The sequence below is a fragment of the Glandiceps talaboti genome, chromosome 20 (assembly GCF_964340395.1).
Source record: "Glandiceps talaboti chromosome 20, keGlaTala1.1, whole genome shotgun sequence".
Classification (NCBI taxonomy): Eukaryota; Metazoa; Hemichordata; class Enteropneusta; family Spengelidae; genus Glandiceps; species Glandiceps talaboti.
In genome coordinates, this window is record NC_135568.1 from 4,172,544 (window position 1) to 4,194,659 (window position 22,116).

The following is a 22,116-nucleotide window of genomic DNA, read 5'->3' on the forward strand; positions in this document are numbered from 1 at the left end:
TGTATAATGTATAGCCAACAGAATACATAATGATTGGTACTTTGAAGTGTCCAACTATGACCTACGGATAAAAATGAAACATTTTGTGGGCTCGCTTTCAAAACCAACTGGTAAAGCTAATTTGATATATGTTAACGTTTACTTCTTTGTACAGGTGTGTTACACATTTGGCCAGTATTTCCGAGCCAACGAGCACAAAAGTAGTATTTGTAGAATGTAGAACTTCGAGTATCATCTTAATTTAACAGGAAACTTTATTTCACTTGCTTGTTATTTTCTGGATTCAGTTGGGCATATTTTTGAAACTTGTCTCTGACATACTATTTGCTCTGACCTGTCAAAACTATGTGTACATTTATTTGATTCCATTCTGTTGCCATCGATGTAATAACACGTTGGGTACACTATAAAAAGTATAGACTTACTAAAAACTAAGTCTGTTAGATGATTTAAATATAACTATACTACTAACAGATATTTATATCATATAGTACCAGCCTTTGTCACTGTCTCTGGTTCGTCCTAATGTCTGACTGCCTGTCTCTTTCACACACACACACACACACACACACACACACACACACACACACACACACACACAAACAAACACCGTCTGTGTACGTGACTCCGTCTCTCTCTCTCTCCCTCTCTCTCTCTCTCTCTCTCTCTCTCTCTCTCTCTCTCTCTCTCTCTCTCTCTCTCTCTCTCTCTCTCTCTCTCAAATTGACATTGTAGAAAGTAACAGACAGCGAATGTCAAACTGTAAGTGAAGGATGTCTGTCTTTAAAATGGCTAGTATTTAAACGATGCGTCCATACATACCAATTCTAGGTAGATTGTGTCACTACTAGCCTAACAAAGAACTAGCTCAACGTTAACACATTAGCTAACCGAGACATATTAACCCAGCTGATACACAATCATTGGACTAAGTTCAGTTCAGCAGTTGATGTTTAGTTACACTTACAGAGAAAATAACAAAGCTGATCATTCTCTGTGATTTATATTATTGTGCACAACTTTATAAATAGGTTAACCAATGTATCAATAGTTGACAGTGATGCAAAGTATATGCCACAATCACAAATGGTCTGCAAGTTACACAAGTATGGATGCTTACATAGTACAGAAGTATAACACATGTTTTCATTGATCAACCATGCTGAACTGGTTTGAAATTTCCAGATCATTTCAATGATATTTTATTTAATTTACTTACTTTTTTCGCTTCGTTTCGACTAAAAGAACATCAGTACTGGGTAAACTGGCTAATAAAAATTATGAATCACTGATAAGTAATTTAAACTGATTTCTGTTGAGATTAGTATGATGACACGTTTGAAATAATAGTTGAACGTAATTAAACAGAACCTCAATAATGAATGTTTCACAGATTTATGATTTGAAAATGAATAATCACTTTGTCAAAAAAAAAATATAAGTTGATCGTTGGGGTTTTATGGAACCTTCCTATAATCTAGTTTATCGTAAGCACCTACTCTTTTAACACATTTCATAGCTTTTTGGTATTTATTAAGTTACAAACACAGACTAAATGTTGTTCCATATTGATTTTCAAGTATGAAGCCATGATAATTTTTTTTATAAAAGTAAAAATCCAAAATAAACACCAAATCTTCATCCATAGGGCCATTTTAACGGAGGATAAACCATACGAAGAAATTAAGTATATCCCCTAAAAAGGAGTAAACCCTTCTTTTTCGATGAAGAAATATGTGTTGATTATATATGACGTGGGTTAGCGGGTAAAACCTACAGTGTTAATTACATACATTAGGTTCATTATCGTTCATTATATTGAAACAATGGATCATGTGAATTGTCTTTCTAAGGATTTACGAATCCTAATAAATGATATTATCGGAATGGGAACGACCACGAAGTCGACAGGTGTAAAAGAGGAATCGAAAATTTATTCTTTTGAAATATATTCCTGGCTGACAATGAACATACGATTTAATTTGTTTCTGTTACTTTCAAAGTTTGTACACATTTTGTTTTCTCTATCTGGTGGAATAAATTTCAATTCAGCTCTGAAATAAATATATACGGACAGAAGGCTAATTTACTTGTGAATGACAGCAATGTTGCGTTAGAAAGTTTGTGTAAATATGCAACTGAAGACATTTAATATATGGATATTCTAGTCATTAACGAGCATTTTTTTGTAATTGGAATAAGCTTTTAAAAAAATTATAGCTGTTGCTGAATCCCAATTAACGATATGAGACTATCTTTTATACAAATAAGTGAATATGGAAAGTTTGAAAGTATAGAAACTAGTTAATAGAACTCAAACTTACCTTTACTTCTTCTGCAGGAAAACTAATTGACTATGTTGAAAATCAACGTATATATGTAGTCGTGGAGACATCTGTTAACCGTGTTCATCTGAACGAATGTCCACACATCAATACACTCGGTTTGATTGGCAGAACGAATCTTTTGCTCTAAATATTGTTATAAAATGCTATTTGTTCTTTTGATAGAATAACATTTACATATTTGGCAAATATATAGAAATATCAGGTTAATCTTTCTGACCAAACTCAACGTATGCAAATTCTGCTTTTGTCAAAGTTTGAAAAAAATGCAGCGTCGGTATTAAAGTATGAACAGCTGTTATTTTTTTATTATACGATGTTCTGTCTTTTCTGCTTTGCCAATTGCATGCTACATTAACTACAAGAGATTAACATAGACTGTAAATCTTTGAATAACATGCCATTACAGTGTTGTATTTCTGTAACTTAGTGGTACAGAGTGTATTCAACTGCTAAATAATAGGCACCAGACCCACCACGTTTACACATACCTTTTCAGTGATATAGTAGGGCTGTTCACAATGTTTTTTTTTCAGAATTGTACTATGAACAGCTGTTACTTTTGCTGCCTTGCCTACTGCATTGACTAAGAGATTAGCATAGACAGTAAATCTTTATAATAACATGCCATTACGTTGTTTTATTTCTATAAGTTAGTGGTGTGTACTTAGCAGCTAAATAAGTCACCAGTTAAATCAAACTTAAGTTCCCAAGTGATTGCGAAAATAATATAAATAATCAATCCCTGTTTTATCTTGACGTTGTTTGTTTGTTTGTTTGTTTGTTTGTTTGTGTGTGTGTGTGTGTGTGTGTGTGTGTGTGTGTGTGTGTGTGTAATCACCCCTCTCAATTACAATTTTTTATATATGATATATAGATTAAATAAAATTGAGGAAAGAAAAGTGACACGTGTAGAATTAGAACCCAGCGTGATCTAACCAGCTGAGCTAATGCGTCAACTGGTAGATTGACATGGGCCGTCCTGGTGTGTACCTTTCTATTCCTCGGCAGGTGAGAAGCCATACTTATTAACCTATTAGCCTTTCAACCTAAGGATCCAAATTTGAATTTACAGGGACCCTGTCTATGGGTCACCAACTTAGGAATCGGTATACTAAAGCAATGAGGATCAACACATAATACCACCGCTTTTTATATATTAAATACCAAAATAACTATAAACAAATGAAACTCACCCAAATAATGTATAAATCAATCAAATATTGAGGAAAGATTTGTTTGTAATATATATATATATATATATATATATATATATATATATATATATATATATATATATATATATATATATATATATATATATATATATATATATATATATATATATATATATATATATATATATATATATATATATATATATATATATATATATATTCTTTGCTATTTAGATGAAAACAAATTTCATACTATGACGTCCGCCAGTTTAAGTAGATATAAAGGAATGTTAAAGCGAATTGAAAAGCTATTGTGAACTGTCATTTTCCTTTGCTATTACAAATTCTATAACAGTGACGCTCGCCAAACCGTGGGATAATCAAACACGCTGACGAACAAGTTAAATGTAAGGTAATTCAGTTGTTTAAACTTCTTTCTCAATGCACACTAAATGGTATTCTAAGGGAAGGAGCAGAATTTACGACATAGTGCCGAGTAGAATGTAGGGGTAGGGCAAAAAACGGAGGTTCGAAGAGGGGAGGCTGAAAATTCAAATTTTCTGAAAGGGCGCATAAACTATTTTGCTCTTGATTTTTGATTTGTTCGACCAAAGCGAATCTCAGCAGTCGTTTTCCATGTAAATTGGAAAACTTCCTTAGGATTTCGTCGTAATAAATTAAATGTACACTTCACGTAACTGTATGAAGCATTTGGTAGCCAAGAGAATTTGTGTCTGAATTCTATCATGGACTCTGAAGAGGATTATTACTGCTACTTTCATGTACTATAAAGGGGTACCGTACAATTCTACATAAAACTCTCTGAGTAGGTTATGGGGGTGAGAGAAAGCTACAAAACTTCTAGCGTTAATTTCTTTGGGTAGGTGAGATGGGGGGGGGACTGAAAGTGTTAAGAATACTTTGGAACTGCAAAATAAACGACCAAAATATTTCCAGATAGACCTTGAAAAAATAGATATATTATCGGTGTTTCACGTTCAATTGAGGATCTTTGACGAAGGTGAAAGTACGATGAACGTATGTATATCGCAATATATGTTTTAGTCAGAGTAAATGTGTAGACAACGGATGTATATAACTCAAAGAGGATAGTTAAAACTCAGACTAAAGGTCTGAGGTTAAACTGAATAAGTCGCAGCTGTCAACATTAGTGAATAAAACGAATTGGAACACACCATTGCATGTAAAGGAAAACGCTACGATTCGGTTATTGTAATTCTATGTTGAAATAAAATAATTGGCACAGATGTCGGTGTTTTGCAAATGCAACTCTGATTCTAACTCCTTGTATTGCGATATCGATGATAATTCTATGCTCATTACGTATATGAAACGCATGTTTCAAATATTGAAAACTCAACTGCATGACCCTTACTTATATGGGTGATTATAGTTACTCAACATTTGAAGATTTTATCATGTGAGAATTGTGGTCAGCTTTGATATATTGTACGCGTGACGTCTCATGCAAGACGCATCAATGAGCATTGTTCTGATTTCTCTCCTAAATTTCATTTGCAGATAATGTATTGGAAGAGATGGCATTAATTTGTTGCGATCATCACTAGATAGTTTAATCACACGAAAGTTCTCGAGTCTCATTGCCCGCCCTCAACGCCCACATTGGACTTAGTACATGGAGATGTATGTTCACGTATTATATTATAGCACGTATATGACTTTCCGAGTTGTATGACGCGTTTTTGATCGGATTTTGTATTCTTTGTAAGCTTATTCATCACAATACTTTGTTGTCAGCTGAGAATATTTTTAAATTATTTTTAGATTTCTTCCAAATTTAAATTCATTTTTTTCTTATCCATTTACGGTCAATTACAGCATCAACAATTAAACGTCAGTTTTGCACATGGTATTGGACAGCACTTTCATCCACGCTACTATTTAAAGTACTACCTTTATAAAATGTACAGCTTAAGTTTTTGGCTATCACCAATAGGGAATTGCAAACCCGCCATGTTGAATGTTGCATCATGGGAAATGTGATAATAAATACTAACCAAATCGTATTGTAAACAATAATGTTACATTGTTTTTAACCACAGATGATCAATTCATAGTCACCCTGACCATTGTTGGAGGTTTATTTTATCGGTAACGCCATATTAGGTATTACGATAACCACAGATAATCCCATAGTCCTTTGCGTCTGAGCATGCTCAGTCTGGATTGCAAGTTCCCTATTGGTAATACGCGCATATAATTTTCTGATCACGTAAAGCTGCATTTGAACTCTAGTTAATGGATGATATACAGAGGTTTATCATGAAAGTACTACAGTCCTGTCTAAAATAATGTCTTAACTAAATACTATAATTAGATATCAGTACCCAATATTTTTCTTCATTCAGCCAAGGAAAATTATATGAGTGACCTAAGGGGCCTTGTCACCTCAACCCGAAAGTTAAGTAGTTACAAAACCTCAGAGTATTTTCAGGCGTAGTTCAGAAAAGATATTGGGAATTATAATATTATACCTACTAAAAGTTTACGAAAAACATGGCAAATAATGGCAATTTGCAACATCTTGACCGTATCTCGTGCATTATAAAACTGATGACGTAGAAGACAGTTGTCGTAGAACGGCAAGGGCATAAAACTCACATTATTTGTTTCAGGCATTCAACCTCACGCTGGCCTGCCTGTTGTACAACGCATTTTGTTGCAATCCTTCTAATCTCAAACGAGATGATGCTTAATTATTACTTTTCGTTGATGTGATAACCATGTCTTTTGTATGCGCGGACCTTCCGAGTCGCTAAAACTAGTTAATTCGAGACACTACTTGGGAGAATATGTGAGAAGAATTTCATTTGGATTTGTCCAATCATTTTGAGATAATACTGAAACGGTCGGTCAGTCAGTCAGTCAGACAGACAGACAGACAGGCAGACAGAACCATAACATAACCTCCCTTACAGACGGACAGACAGACAGACAGACAGACAGACAGACAGACAATATGACAAATAACGAAAGATACACTATTGTCACATTTTATCCCTTTATTCATATATGTTTACTTTCTACATTACTGAGTTTAATAAATAGCGTATCTTCCCTTGAAAATTATAATGAGAAGCTGTCATCTATTGCATAATACTAATGTATATCATTTTCGTAGGTAAACCACATGGATGTAGTGTGTATGGACAAGGCTATGCATCCAGTCGAATAAGTCAAGTGATGTCAGTGAACATTAATTTACAGCAGATATGATGAGCAACTGCAAAAAAATAAAACAATGTCAAAAATGTGTAATTGTGAATGTACTGTTTTGTTGACACAAGCACAGACAATGCATTTTTATTCTTGGACGAAGGATAACATTTTCTCCCTAGGATCAATGCCAACACTGTCAGTGATTGCCACGTCACTTTATGATAATGATCATAATAAACAGCGCCATCTATGACAGTCAACAAAACTGTAAGTTTGCAGTCGAAAGCTTTCAGTTTATCAAATTATGTTGTGCATTGGTTAAATTTCTAATTTCTAGTTTTAGTTTAGTTTCTATCTTTAAATTAACACCTTCTCATTAAGTGGCTGTATGGATAAGAAATGGATATTTATTTTGGATTTATATACCTTTACTATGTTTTTCCACATACATACATACATACATACATACATACATACATACACACATACATACCGACCGACCGACCGACCTACCTACATACATACATATACATACATACATACATACATACATACATACATACATACAGGTTTTTCAGGAGGTTTACATTCTCATAACGGCAACGCTTTACGAACATTAAACACTGCAATGATTTGAATATTTACTATAGTTGTTGTTGTGGTGGTGGTGGTGGTGGTGGTGGTGGTCAAAAAACTCGTTTGAATCAAATTATTACTTACGGCAGATCCTCCACTTTCCAGCTCAGACCGAACTCGTCGATATCGGTAGTAATGGAGCCGTCTGATTTAATGAAATCGTTTTTATCTATACCATCACCATGACCAAGAAGACCACATATAGATCCGTAGTAGGTGTGGTCAGCAAGCTTAATCGAAACTGTGTGTTCAGAATTAATCCAGGTGACATCCAAATCTATATCACGTAGTTTCACGGTCACTCTATCAACTTCAGGAGTTATGCTCATCCTGGTTGGTGTTGTAGGTACGTATTCACCATCACTCTGTGAAGTAGGGAAAGGCAGGTGAAAATTTCGAATGTATCATAGATTCGTGCGTAGGATTATTTCTCACTGTATTGTTATTGTCATATGATGTTTTACAAACAGGCGATTGCCCATCCGAAGAATGACTTTGGTGCTCGACGGGTAAATATTTTCAGCACGGTAACATAATTTACGGATGTAGGTAGCTACTCACCAAACTAACTGTGGTTTAAAGGACATACGTGTACATGAATATGGAGTGTATGTTTTACAGAAACCAAGGACATGAATTGCAAATGACAAATGACAAATTTTACCATAACCAATAACGTAGGAGGGGTGGGGGGTTTGTTAAAAATGAGTATTGGTTTCTATTCCCAATTATACAGTTGGGTTGACAAACACACTCGTGGTTCAAATCTTGGAAAGGGATTTAGCCATTACGAGATCAACTGTCTACTCCCGGTAAGCAATTTTTTTAATTTAATTTTCTCATCGAAAATATATCATGATAATTTATTTTAGAAGTTTTTTTCAACACATGTAGAGGTATCTTCTACTTGAATGTCCATACCTTTAACCGACTATCACTTCTATTCTTGGTATATTTTATTGTTTGTTACATACATGCGGTTTTCGAGTAGTATTTTTCGTCTGTCGCCTTGTGTTCTACATGTAGTAGTATATGTAGTATGATTTGTTACTGTTGGTGTAATATTATGTAAAGTATGGTCAATTGAAAAAAAAAAAAAATAATTAATTAAATAAATAAATAAATAAATAAATAAATAAGTAAGTAAATGGTAAGCGGCAAGACTCCAACCGGCAACGACCGTTATGACGCCAGAGTGCGATTGTTCAATGCAATTGCCTTAAAGTATCATTATATATATATATATATAATGACAGTTACTTAATCCCATGCCAAAAGTTGGTAAAAATATTATATGCAGATCTTACCCATGACTTCTTGGTTACAACGAAATTATCAGTACCATTCATGAAAACACGTTCGTCCTCCACATTCACTATAACAGCTGTCGTTCTGGTTTTCATTGGGTAGAAGTTTGGTCTTGGCTCAAACAAACCCATGATTTCGAATTTAGGCAAATCACTGGAGCACACTGCCATCAGGGTATACCAACACAACCCTTGGAAATTATAGAATCGGTCATCTATGGTTTTTATATGTGGATCTTTCTTCACTAGAAAAGAAATATTATAATTGTAATGAATTTTGACATTGTGTTATATTAATATTCCACGTCATATGATATATTATTTAATTTCTACCCACGAGCTCCCCTTCGTAAATTTGGAAAATTGAACGATTGCGTCACTGGAATGTTATTTATCTTCTGCGGTCATACGTTTGTTTAAAAGTGACCACATTTATGCTAATCGTGATAATGACGTTGTCATAATTATTTTACTTCTGTCGGGTGTTAAAAACCAACAGACACCTAAAATTTGCAGGGCCATTGGTATTAATCTTTCCATACAGTGATTCCGAAGGATTTTTTTGTTAAATATGTATTTTATATATTTCCTTACTATTAAACATTTCATTTAATAAAGGATGCCTACACAGTCTTGCTTGATAGTATAGGACACCTTTTTTGAGTTCTCTATTCAAGGTTTCAGTTTTCAGACAGGGAGATTTTAACAACAAGAAGGCTAAGAAGCGTTAAAATAGCAACATTATGTCTAACAGCTCTAGTTATAAGAGTTCTCCATTGGGCAGTCCTGGAGAGTACTAACTAGAGAATAATAGATCAGGGTAATAATTACAATCATCTCAAACATTGTGAGAATATCGTGTAGTTTTATCAAGATCTGCCACTTGAAGATTTTCTTCAAGTCTTTTAATCACACGAATAGCTTGACTGTGTAAAATGAACATTAACGTTATGGCCAACACACATACATATATAAGTATTGCTCAAACTCACCTTCTGCCGACCCGCTTCTTTCAGAACTACTACTTCCCTTCTCATTGCTTTTAGAACTCTTGCTTCCCTTCTCCTTGCTTCCAGAACTCTTGCTACCTTTTTCTTTGCTTTCAGAGCTACCACTTCCTTTCTCTTTGCTTTCAGAGCTACCACTTCCCTTCTCTTTGCTTCCAGAACTCTTGCTACCCTTCTCTTTGCTTCCAGAACTACCACTTCCTTTCTCTTTGCTTCCAGAACTACCACTTCCCTTCTCTTTGCTTTCAGAGCTACCACTTCCCTTCTCTTTACTCTCAGAGCCACTGCTTCCCTTTTCTTTGCTTTCACTATTAGCATTTCCTTTACCAGGCTGATAAATAAATAAATTACATTTGTTATATCATAATAGCAAACTTGGATAGAAAAAAATGACAGAAATATTATTTGCAATATGAAATCAATTTTGACTTCGGTGTGAAAGCTATGCACTTTTATAAACACTTACACATGTAGACATCGGAATGATGGGAGGGGTAGAGGATTGATAATAACCTAAATATTCAAATGAAATTATAACTTGGAAGATGAATATGTGAAAGTCCTGTTAAAGATTATTAATTCTATGCAAGTTGCGTTGGGTTGCGTTGCACTACATTGTGTGTTGCATTGCTTTGCACTGCCCTTCATTGTGTCGTGTCGTGTCGTATCGTATTGTATTGTGTTGTGTTGTGTTGTGTTGTGGCTCATTACATCGTATCGCATTGCATTGCGTTGTGTTGTTTTGTGTGGCATCGAGTCGAGTCGTGTCGTGTCGTTTTGAGTGTGACGTGCAGTAGTGTATGTTGGCATGTAAGTAGGTAATTTAATAGATGGGTTGGTAGCAATAGAAGTTGGAAGGTGACAAAAATAAATTAGAGACACGTGACTTGATAGACAGAACTATTAAAACAATAGTGAAATAAAATCAAGGAGAGTAAGCTTATGTACATACAATTTAAAATAGCATAATTAAAAGTTTCAACACATAAAGAAATTGGCCAATGATAACCTGCACCACATGAAAAAAATTATGTTTTTAAACTTACTTTGGCCGCAGTTAAACCAATCGCCAAAGCAATTCCAAAGATTAGTATTAATTTCAAATGCATTTTGAAACCTAGTAACCAGAACATAATGTAATAACATTAAAACAATAATTTGAATTATATCAATGTCATTTGTATAAACGACTCAAAGTCCAGGTAGAGGTGATTAACAAGACAGTACTAACGTGTTGGTCCAACAATACCTCACCATTACATCAATTGTTGAATTACTAACTACTGTTTCACTTTACCAATAATTTACCCCCACATTTATTCAAAATTCCACAACAAATGTTGACCACCTTGCTCGGATTGAGGGTTTCTGCCTAACATGTGAATTGGTTTAAGACATATTAACCATGAATTTTATAGAGGTATGTGCACATAAATAATTATCAAGTTGTCAGGATGGGGAAAGGAAGGCCAAATTAATTAAAGCATGTTGTCATATAGACGGCACACGTGGAACCTCTGTCGGACAGGACCAGGACAAAGTTTTGTTAGAAGTTGAAGCAATGAACGAGATTTGACCAGCACATGTTTACCTGTGTACATTAATCAAAGTGGTATTATTGGGCATTGATGAAAATGACTCTTACCTCAGATTGTTTTTCAAGATTCTTGGATCTATGTAACACTAGTGGGGAAACAAGAAGAAATATCAGTTTTGTAACCAAATATTTGATTTTTAAAAAGTGGTATGTCAGTTGTAAGGTAACATTAAATATTCAGTTTCTCGTAGTTTTAAGATTAATTTTCACTCGATATATACATCATATAAGCAAACAATTTTCCAATTATGAGAGCAATTTTCCAGTATGAGAGTGACTGAAATTTCAAATCAAGGTCATTTCATTTTATTCACTTACGTGTTTGGTTCTAATCTTGCCCAATGACTTTAGACATTCAGAAACAAACTACAGCGACCAGACAAATACGAACTACACATGGCGAAAGCGCGTTTAATAAACAGATGGAGGGTAAAAGTATCGAAATGAAACACAGAATTTACAATGTGCACAAATGTGTCTCAAACTAAACGATGCGAAATACAGCAGCGTAATTAATGTGTCGAAGAATATTGTATATCCTTAGTGAATGTAGAATACTACAGGCGAACGAATGCATGAGGACATGTGTATCAAATGATAATCATAATCTATTTAATTAAAATTCGTCATTTTATCATCGGAATCGCGCACATCAATATTTAAATATTAGATGTTAATTTTCGATTGATTAACCCCGTTATAGTACACTGTTCATCAAAAATAATTTGTTCCCGACTCATATTCCTCCATTAAATTGAAAAATACATTTCTCTCCATCAAACGAATGAAATATATTTTTTTCCGCTGAAAATGATAGGCTATCAAACGAATTAATCGGTTCGCAGGGCTGTGTGAGTGTGTTTGGATGTGATAATAATGGAAGGAAACAAAGTTAATTCATTCGGAACAAAAAGATGCTTTAACATGTAAATTTGGCTGTTCCCGTGAAAAATATTTTATTGGTGCAGATTTTGTCTTTGCCACCCAAAAAACATTACTTGAAGACAAAAGGCTTATTTACGTTTGAAGGCTTTCTTCTTGTTAGATTACTGTCCAATCACAGAATGAAAACACCCTAGTAAAGACAATGGACCCTAACATCTAAGGAAAATTGTGATTTCTTCGAAACAACCAGATCAGATCATTCTAGGCTGAATTTCTGCCTATAAAGCATACAGCATTTGTAGGATTATGATACGGAGAAACGTAAAGTTCCAACTTGAGAAATGCAAACACCAAAGAGTAACGAGAAACTCATGATATGACAACCACTATTCCAACAACATTTGCAATAATAGCAGATAATAACGGAATAATGTCCTAGCCAAAACCGCACGTACGTTTTTGTTCATAGAGAGCCATTTCTGCTCAATCATTAAGTCCAACACCAGAGATATTACTGTGAGTATATAATCACAAAGTTACCTACCTCAACTCTCTCCGCAACAAGACTGCCAGATTGCATTGCGATCCGTTGTCGACTTTATGTAAACTTGCGATTATTTGAATACATTTATGGCAAAAGGAACATCCAATCAATCCGAAGTAAACTGTGCAGCAGATCGCAAAAGCGAGTGACTTTTGATTTACGTTTACAAGTCGTTTCTACGGGAACCGGAAGTCGGTCACAAACTGCGTCAATTATCGAGCATTAGAGTATCATTAAAGAATCCACCACAACTACATCAACTCTTGAAATTCCTGAACTGTATAGGAATCTATTTAGTGGTACTCGGTAACACCCCTATCACAGTATAATCCTCGACTTTAATATCCAAGCTGTCGCTATAATAAAACAAATACTACATCTTTTTGTAAACAGAAGTTACGATTATACGATGCCAATCCTTTTCAATATGAGATTTTCTTTCATAAGCTATTTTATGTTAGCATACTAAAACAACATTACACAATTGTATTAAATCCCTTCTGTACGTGATATGTCATATGCGTACTGACAATCTTGGAAAATGCAATCACCTATACTACAAAATATTGACTCTTGTTTAGTTCATCATCAACGAACCATCCCTGTCCGAATTCATAGATGGGTAAAGTCATGATTCAGATTGAAAAAGAAATCTTGTTCATACATTTACTGCTAAAATGATGTTGGCTTGGTGTTTCACTCATGTGACATGACATTTAATACACACCCTCAGACAACTTCTAATGCAGAAGAAACAATTACATAGGTGCCATGCACAGTGGGGATGTAGAATTAGTAGTCAAGTTGAAATGTTGATTATCAGTTAGAAAATAAACAACTGAAGCCATTAAAATGATCAAGTCCATATGTAATATTTTCATTGGACGCTAGTTTTAACTGCACTGTGAAAAGCAATGTTTATCAGTGTTCAATGTGATTAGTCTAGAGTTGTAATGTCCCATGAGTGAAACACCAAGCCTTCATCAGTTTAGCTATATTGTTGGAAAGTACTTGTTATCAATGTTGGCAAATGTTTACAGAAATGTAATACATTTAGACCGGTGGCCCATTGTATTGGAATTAATAATTAATGATGTTGGACATGGAAAACCATAAAGTGTGTCCAATGAGAAGTTTTACAAAAGAGAAGACTGAACTGAGAAAGTTATTCACAAGGCTCAATATACTCAGTAAACTAATACTCACACATCTAAATAAAAAAATTACCAAAAATTAGTCTTTATATATGATAAAATAATATTACATTATTTTTATCATTAGCACATAAATACGTGTGAAAATCTTCACCTTTGTGACGTCAAAGAGGACAGATCAAAACCCATGGCCCAAATTACTGTCGTTCCGCCACATTTCTCTCTCTCAATTGTTCGACACGTTCCAGGTATTCTACTTGCCGATCATATTATTTTTTCGTACTATATTAACTACGCACTTTCAAAACTGGTAAATGGACATGATTACTATACATGCATTCTTGGGTGCTGTGTAACTGATATACTACTGTATTCAAAATATCGATGTTCGATGGCAATTAGCATGTGTAGCAGTTGTTAGCATACTTCCGTCGAGTTCGAGCTCCGAATATGCCAGATTCTACAATGTCACGAATGTAAACGAGGAACAAATTTCGTCATATTCAGACAAGTTTTACTATGTATAAAACTAAACTTGATGTTTTTCATAGTCTTTATTATGTAATGATCCTATGAAATCAATGTTAGCTTTTCATCATTACGCTCCTCATAGGATCCCGCGTACTACAAATCCTCGTATTGGTATCAAATAAGTCACGTAACCATACTTGGAGCATTATGACGTCAAAGTAACACATATCAGATATATATATATATATATATATATATATATATATATATATATATATATATATATATATATATATATATATATATATATATATATATATATATATATATATATATGCAAACCCATTTTGGCTCAGTAATATTTATACAAATAAACACAAAAGAAAACTGGATGGACTAAGCACTGCATTTCTAAAAAGTTTAACGAAAACACCCCACGTGTAATTATCATGAAAATCGATATCAATATAATCGTATTACCCTCTCAGACCATCCTCCTCCTCGTCGTCGTCATCGTCATCATCATCACCATCATCATCACCATCATCACCATCATCATCATCATCATCATCATCATCATCATCATCATCATCATCGTCATCATCGTCATCATCATCATCATCATCATCATCATCATCATCATAATCATCATCATCATCATCATCATCACTGCATTGTCCTGATATTGAAGAAACATGAGATTTCATTATCAAATGCCAAATTAGTCTTAATTTCCTGTTATCTGATTAGTTCGAATAATCTTGTGACCAATCATTATCAATTTATTTGCAGTTTAATATATGTTTGTTCAGTAGACATTCCACCACCTCTGACTGATGCGAGTCCTTTGGTAGATGACTGATAGCTGGGAAAATGGTGAATGAACAACCCCAAAAGATTTCAATCTTATGTAACAATAAGTGTCCATATATATTCACGTCTGACAGCATTATTAACCGATGTTTTCGAAATATTGAACAGGGAAAGGGTTATGTTTTAGAGAAAGGAAATCGAGGGACGGACATATTTCAGAAAATAGAATCAGGGAGGGTCTTGATTTCCCCATATATTGTCAACATTGTAATTACTAAAGGCTCCCAAAAGATGTTGACACATAGTCAAAAGCAAATATTTTCAGTGGCAAGGACTTGTTATACTGTCCGACAGTCGTTCGTGCCTTTTTGCTACGTTTTTATCTAAAACTAAAGTCGTTGCCTCGCTCCAATCCGGAGCAATACTATATTGAACCACATACTGATCAGCGAGTGCGGGAGGCACAATCGCAGTTCCTATCAGTACGCATTATCCCGTGCTACGGAGCGAGGCGACGACTTTGTTAAAGATGAAACGTAGTAAAAAAGGCACGAACGACTGTCGACAGTCTAGGACTTGTTTCTGATAAGCCCTACAGCACAGGTAGTGGAAAGTCAATTTGCTACCTCAACACAAATGACACACCCCATTGGGTACTGATTTGTCGATAGTAGCCTGAGAGCTAGCGCTCTTGGATATTTATTCCCTCACCAAGCGAAACACCTAAGAACGAATAGTAGCCGTATTCGCGCGAGTCTCCATAGCAATCATTAAAGATAGGGGAACAAGGTCAAGCGGAACTGTCAAAGTGTTGGCAACAGCATTGTTCTCGGACGTCTGCTTGTTCACCCATTGTCTAGTTCCAGACGACCGATTATACACAAGCATTATGAATCTTTATACTCCGTCTAGTCTCAGACCACTATAGGGAACTCTCTATAGTGGTCTGAGCTCTAGTCAATCCCGTTGCTCGAGCACAGATATCTGTGCTACCTCCTATATTGTTCATATAAACATGACTGACTGTTAGTGTCACGTCGTTTATCGATTAAACATCGTTGACCTTTGTCCTCCACAGACCGACAAGGACGGAACAAACATGGCATCTGGCAAATGTGGTAAACTGGTCTGTCTGGACGATTTCGAGGACTATGCCAAAGAACACCTCTCTCATTTTGCTTGGGTGTACTACAGTGGAGCAGCTGGTCATCAGCATACCCTGAAGGCAAACAGGAAGTCTTATGCAAGGTATAATACTAGGTATTATAATACCTATCTATTGGCCATTCACAAATATCTCGAATATAGGGTGTAACGGCCTCAAATATTCAGTCAGTACATGGGCTGTAGAGGGTGTCATATCAGGGGTCGGCGTGTTTATAGCAATTTATACCCTTTAGGCATGTTCATATTGCTTTTTTCGTGTGTTTTTTTTCTCCGGCGTAAATAGGTGAGAACGATTAGCAAACAAAGGGGATCAGCTGTATGTGTTCACACATGGAATGAGACACCATTATCCGCCGGCGTAAACGATAAGTTCAACGATAAGTGCATAGTGCGATCACTGTAAACAACAGTAGAGTCTAGAGATTGCCTTGTGTTTTTTATTGCTGTATACGTTCACGCGTTCGAGAAATAAGCGAAGACATCTTGTCTTAATATTGTATTTTAGTACCGTGTGTGTTTTTTATTGTCTGTTGTGTCTTTCTTATTTTATTGTCAGTTTCATTCCCGTTTTGTTTCTTTTATGAGCTCGTGTGAAAAATCAATTTCCAATGCTATTTTTGGCACATGGCAAATAAAGTTATTATTATTTTCATGCATGTTAACAATTTCACTCGTCGTCGCGTCGTGATGCCCAGTTTAACTTTCGACAAGACACGCAACACGCTCGACGTTGACATGTCGACCAACGTGAATTCATGTATATTCTATTCGTACAAATTCTGAATTCAGTCACACCAGTTGTTACCTCTTTCGCTGATGTGGACCATGGGTGTATTACTATTAGCGAGGGACAAGAATGAAATGCAAGAGTACGGCCCAGACTTGCCAAAATTACGAGGAGAACTTAATTATGGAGAAAAATAGTTGTGGCGAGTAGTATTACAATAAGTCATATTACTGTACCATGAATGGAGTAGTGACTGCACAGTAAGGGTTTAAGGATGATAATACTGAGAAGTGAGATGGCACAACTGTTACCATTGAAAAGAAACGGTAAACATTTAAAAAACGAATTTTACACAGATCTTCATATGAGCTACACTATAATATAAGACACGTCTCCTTGTTCAGCCCCATCAGGGCTTGTGAAGAATGTTGCATGGCTTATTTGTTTCGCCGTGAACACTGCAAGCTGTGTGTGTCCCCATCCGAATGTGTACACTTTTATCTCAGTATTATCATCACCTAGCCTGGCAAGGGGTGAGACAGTGTGTACTTTATCTTAATCTATAGTCTAGCAAGGGTGAGATGGACTAATCCTGCTATCCTGTGAACTTGTCGGGCATAAGTACAATAGACACCGGTGGAAAAATAAACAACGCGGCTCCGCCTTGTTGTTTATCTTTCCACCGGTGTCTATTGTATTCATCAACAGATGACGTTCACTTGACCCATGTTCGCATCTCCTCGATTCTGGTAGGGCAACTAAAAATGTTTTTTATTTTTTTTTTTATTTCATTTATTTTTTATTTAATTTTTTAAAATAATATTTTATTCGTTTTATTTCACGTCATTTTTACCTCCCGCAAGTTGAGGTTATATTATACTTTGTTTGTCTGTCTGTCTGTCTGTCTGTCTGTCTGTCTCTGAACACGATATCTATAAACTAAGGCATCAATTCTAATGAACCCTGCATGCTGCACATCTTCCATATGAAATTGGTACGAAATGATTAGATTTTAGTAAACATCTGATGAATATCAATATACATTTGCATAATTGATGGCTTAAGAATGCATACTTGAAATTCAATATAATTTGGTACTTACGCTAACCTTAACAAAGCGCATATGTCCTAATAATGTGTTGATGTAGCTTGTAATTTTAATGAGTAACTTACATAAGTTATGATTTTCAGTAATTAAGCTGTATCTAAAGCTTGAGTACACCTTTGGGTTTTTTTCTTTTCAGGATACAACTAATGCCTAGAGTCCTGAGAAATGTCTCCAATGTGGATATGTCTACACATATATTGGGAACATTCATTGACATTCCGATTTGTTTGTCTCCGACTGCCTACCAAACGCTTGCACACCCAGACGGGGTTGTTGCATCTGCAAAGGGTAACATGCATTCCGTATTTTTATGTTTGCTTTACTTTTGACTTATGGACTGGACTCTTTGACATGAATACAACTTATATTTTGATCCATGTCCTTATGTCAGTGACGTCAACAACTCAAATTGACAGTAGTAATAATATAATGGCATAATCTTATTAACCAGTAGACCTATTACAGACATGGGCTGAATAGTTGGGCAAACTGTTGGTACGGTTTTGTCTTTAGATAGATTTGTTCCATCATTTATTTTAAAGCAACCGTCTCTGTTACCGACATAAATCACCATTTTTCAAACTGCACATTCGCTGTTACATGTCCTACGTGTATTTTCAGTGGTATGTCTTTATGGACGTGAATTCTATGAAAGATGTCGTCAATAACAATTCTCAGACCTGTCAGGGTTATACACCACAGATCTGTTATGATATAAATTTCCCATTATATTCCCTCAAAAAAAGTTAGGATATCATTTGCCATTCCCACTTGTCCAGAAATTCAGTTGCTATCTACACCTTTCAGACCTTTCAAGATATCAGTTGTCATTGACACCTCACAGACCTGTCAGGATATCAATTGCCATTGACACCACAGACATATGTTAGGATGCCAGTTGCCATTCGCACACCAGACATGTCTTGATACCAGTCGCCATGGACAGAGATTATGGTTAGGTGGGTCACAGGTAGGTTAAAGGCTGGGTAAAGGTGGGTAAATTAGACCCTTTTTAAAATCTTGCTACGAGTTATTGATAGGCTTGAGGAGATTGAAACTTCCATCGCTTAAGTTTAATTTCTATTTGATTTCAGCTGCTGCATTCCATAATACATGCATGATTGTGAACGCATTTACCCACAAGTCTATAGAGGAAATTAGCAGAGAAGTTTCAACTGGCTTGAGATGGCAAAATGTATACATTTGGGAAAGAAAGGAAATAACAAAAGGCATAATAGAGCGAGCTGAGGAAATCGGAACAAAAGCAATTGTTGTAACAGTTGATAATGCAGCATGGGCTAGTAGAGTTGATTTGAAACGGTTTAATGGCTTTCCTCTGCCTAAACATTTGAAACTTGGGACTCATATACGGTATTTTGAGAAGGCAAGTATAGCTTATGAAATTACTATGCAAGCTATATCGCCAGGTGGAGGGGATGCGAACTCGATGTAAATGGTTTAGTAGTACTAACATGAAGTACCTCCCTCCAGGATACGTTTTTTTCGGCGGTGTTGGTTTAAAGATAGGTGTGTATTTTTTCATTGGGCAGCTGGTTTAGAATGAGTTCATGTAGTGCATGTCGTGATCTATTTAACTTCAAGTTGGTGAAAGTTGGGTTACAATTTCATACTGATTAGGCCTAAAATGGGGTCTACAGCTCAGAATTTGGGCTTAAAAGTCCTGTATTAACATTTGGTGAATGCCTCTAGTATTCTGTACACCCTATGTTGCACTGATGTACAGGCAATACTCGCATGTTATTCGACTGAACATATTCTTTTAAATTGATTGCTTTGTATTATGGTCAACACAGGGTATGTATATTGTATTGTATGTAGTTGAATTTTGATGACCAATACCAGCTCAAAATTACTGTGCAATGTATTACGCACTTGATTTCGTCTAACATGGATATGATGACTGTGCCCAAAGCATATAGGGTCGGGTTTGTGAGAAAATAGATATGTCACATCCAAAAAAAGTACTGTCACTTCTAATGGTAAATCTGTTATATGTCCTTAGAACCTTCTGGCTTCATATAACCTTTGATCTGTACATATAGCTAATCACTTTCAGGAATACACAACCACTTATTATTATTATTATTGTTAGTATTATTATTATGCAGGGTGCAACAGCAAATGATATAGATGAAGTGATTGGTCATGGAGATCCAGCAGCGTCATGGGAAGCCATTGCATGGTTGAAGTCAATAACTAAATTACCAATCGTACTGAAAGGTATTCTGAATGCAACAGATGCAAAGATTGCTGTTCAACATGGCGTGGATGCCATCTTGGTATCCAATCATGGCGGTCGACAGCTTGACACAGTGCCCTCTACGGTGAATATATGCGCATAAGTTTTTATTCAAAATTTATTTCATACAAAGAATGTTCAAAGTAATGTAATACACATTACAGTTCATGAGATAATACAAGCACATGTTAAAAACGGAATTTGTATATAGTTCCAACTTTATACAATTCTTTCCTTTGCAATAGTATGTTTGTAATTTTCAACTTTTCAAGTCACAGCTCATTCTAGTGTATCACTTTTCATATACATTGCACTCTTGTTGTTTGTTTGTTTTTTGTCTTTTTTGTTTTTGTTTGCTCTTACTAATTTATTTATGTCTTTATTTATGTATATATTTATTGACTTGACAGATAGAAGTTCTGCCAGACATCGTACAAGCTGTTGGTGACAAGGTTGAGGTTTATATCGATGGTGGCGTTCGTACAGGGACAGATGTATTGAAAGCCTTAGCATTAGGAGCTAAAGCAGTTTTTATTGGTAGACCGGTTGTTTACGGATTGACATATAAGGTGGGAAAATATTGTTTTCATCTACTCTTAATACTCACAGTGTGCATTGACCAATCCGACGGTTGACATATTCCCTACATAATTGTTTCTATAAATATCCAAAGTAAGTTCGAAAAAAAAATAAGCAAAGCTATTTTTCAACTTTCCCATTATTGCAGGTACATGACTGTGGGAGTATTTTAAGAAGGGTGGTTCTTTGACGAAGAGATGAACAACGAGACAGTAGTATACTATAGTGAGAGCTTTATTGTGATACACACAATCCAACCTCTAACAAACTCTAACTTTACATAGGAAAAGGCACATCTTATATACACTTTAATTACAATCTAACCATGTGTTATGTCAGTCATGTAATGTTTGTGCAAGATCATACATCCGTTCCAAGATCAATATTCCGAATAGTTGTGGTTTGTGTCTACAGCTAAACTACCTCATAAAGATTATATTTCGGCAGGAGATAGTATCTGGATAAGTGACGAGTTCCGACAATGACAAATGATTTAGACTTATTCTGGTGTTCATCATACTATGAAAAAAATAGACTCAATGAAATGTGCCTAGCCATCTTGTTCTGTGCATGTGCGAATTAGTGCTGACTCGTTGTCACAAGGTTGTCGCAATGTTTGGTTTACAGGGAGAAAGTGGCGTGAAGGAGGTTATTCAGATTTTAAAAGACGAATTAAGAAGTGCGATGGCGTTGTCAGGTACAAAGTTAAAGTAATAAATTTCGAGATTTCTGCAAAACGTAACGTTAGACATTATTTTCTTTTATGTATGTGTAATTCTTACTAAATTATTTGCTACTACTACTACTATGGGAATTTATATCCTGGCCGGTCTGTGTCTCCACAACGTGTATCTATGCTATTGATTATGGGGTGCTCAAAATATGAGTGACCTAAGGGTTTCGTCACTTTTAAATCGAAGTGACAAGACCTCTTAGGTCACTCGTTCTTGGCTGAACAAAGAAAAACATTGGGAAGTAACACATGCACTATTACTTTCTTTCAGGTTGTCGTTCCATCTCGGATATAACATCGTCCGTAGTTCGTCAACAACCAGTCTCTATGCTTTGATTGATAAGGAAGACTTGGGGGAACACATTGATAGACATTTTCACCCCATGGCCACTGCAACATTTACC

At 35.4% G+C, this 22,116-nt stretch overlaps 1 protein-coding gene across 1 annotated transcript; it reads left to right on the top strand.

Moving 5' to 3' along the window:
• Positions 1 to 16,237: 16,237 nt before the first annotated feature.
• Positions 16,238 to 22,048, top strand: LOC144450981 (2-Hydroxyacid oxidase 1-like). Its single transcript, XM_078141741.1, has 7 exons — positions 16,238 to 16,386; positions 18,277 to 18,428; positions 19,235 to 19,524; positions 20,270 to 20,485; positions 20,811 to 20,969; positions 21,607 to 21,676; positions 21,984 to 22,048. Exons 1-7 carry the CDS (start codon positions 16,238 to 16,240, stop codon positions 22,046 to 22,048), a joined length of 1,101 nt encoding a protein of 366 aa, XP_077997867.1.
• The last annotated feature ends 68 nt before the right edge of the window (positions 22,049 to 22,116 follow it).

Coding starts and splice junctions, on each gene's coding strand:
- LOC144450981 (XM_078141741.1), top strand. CDS start 16,238: ATGGCATCTGGCAAATGTGGTAAACTGGTCTGTCTGGACGATTTCGAG. Junction 20,486..20,810: donor TTGACACAGTGCCCTCTACG/GTGAATATATGC, acceptor TTGACTTGACAG/ATAGAAGTTCTGCCAGACAT. Junction 20,970..21,606: donor TTTACGGATTGACATATAAG/GTGGGAAAATAT, acceptor TTTGGTTTACAG/GGAGAAAGTGGCGTGAAGGA.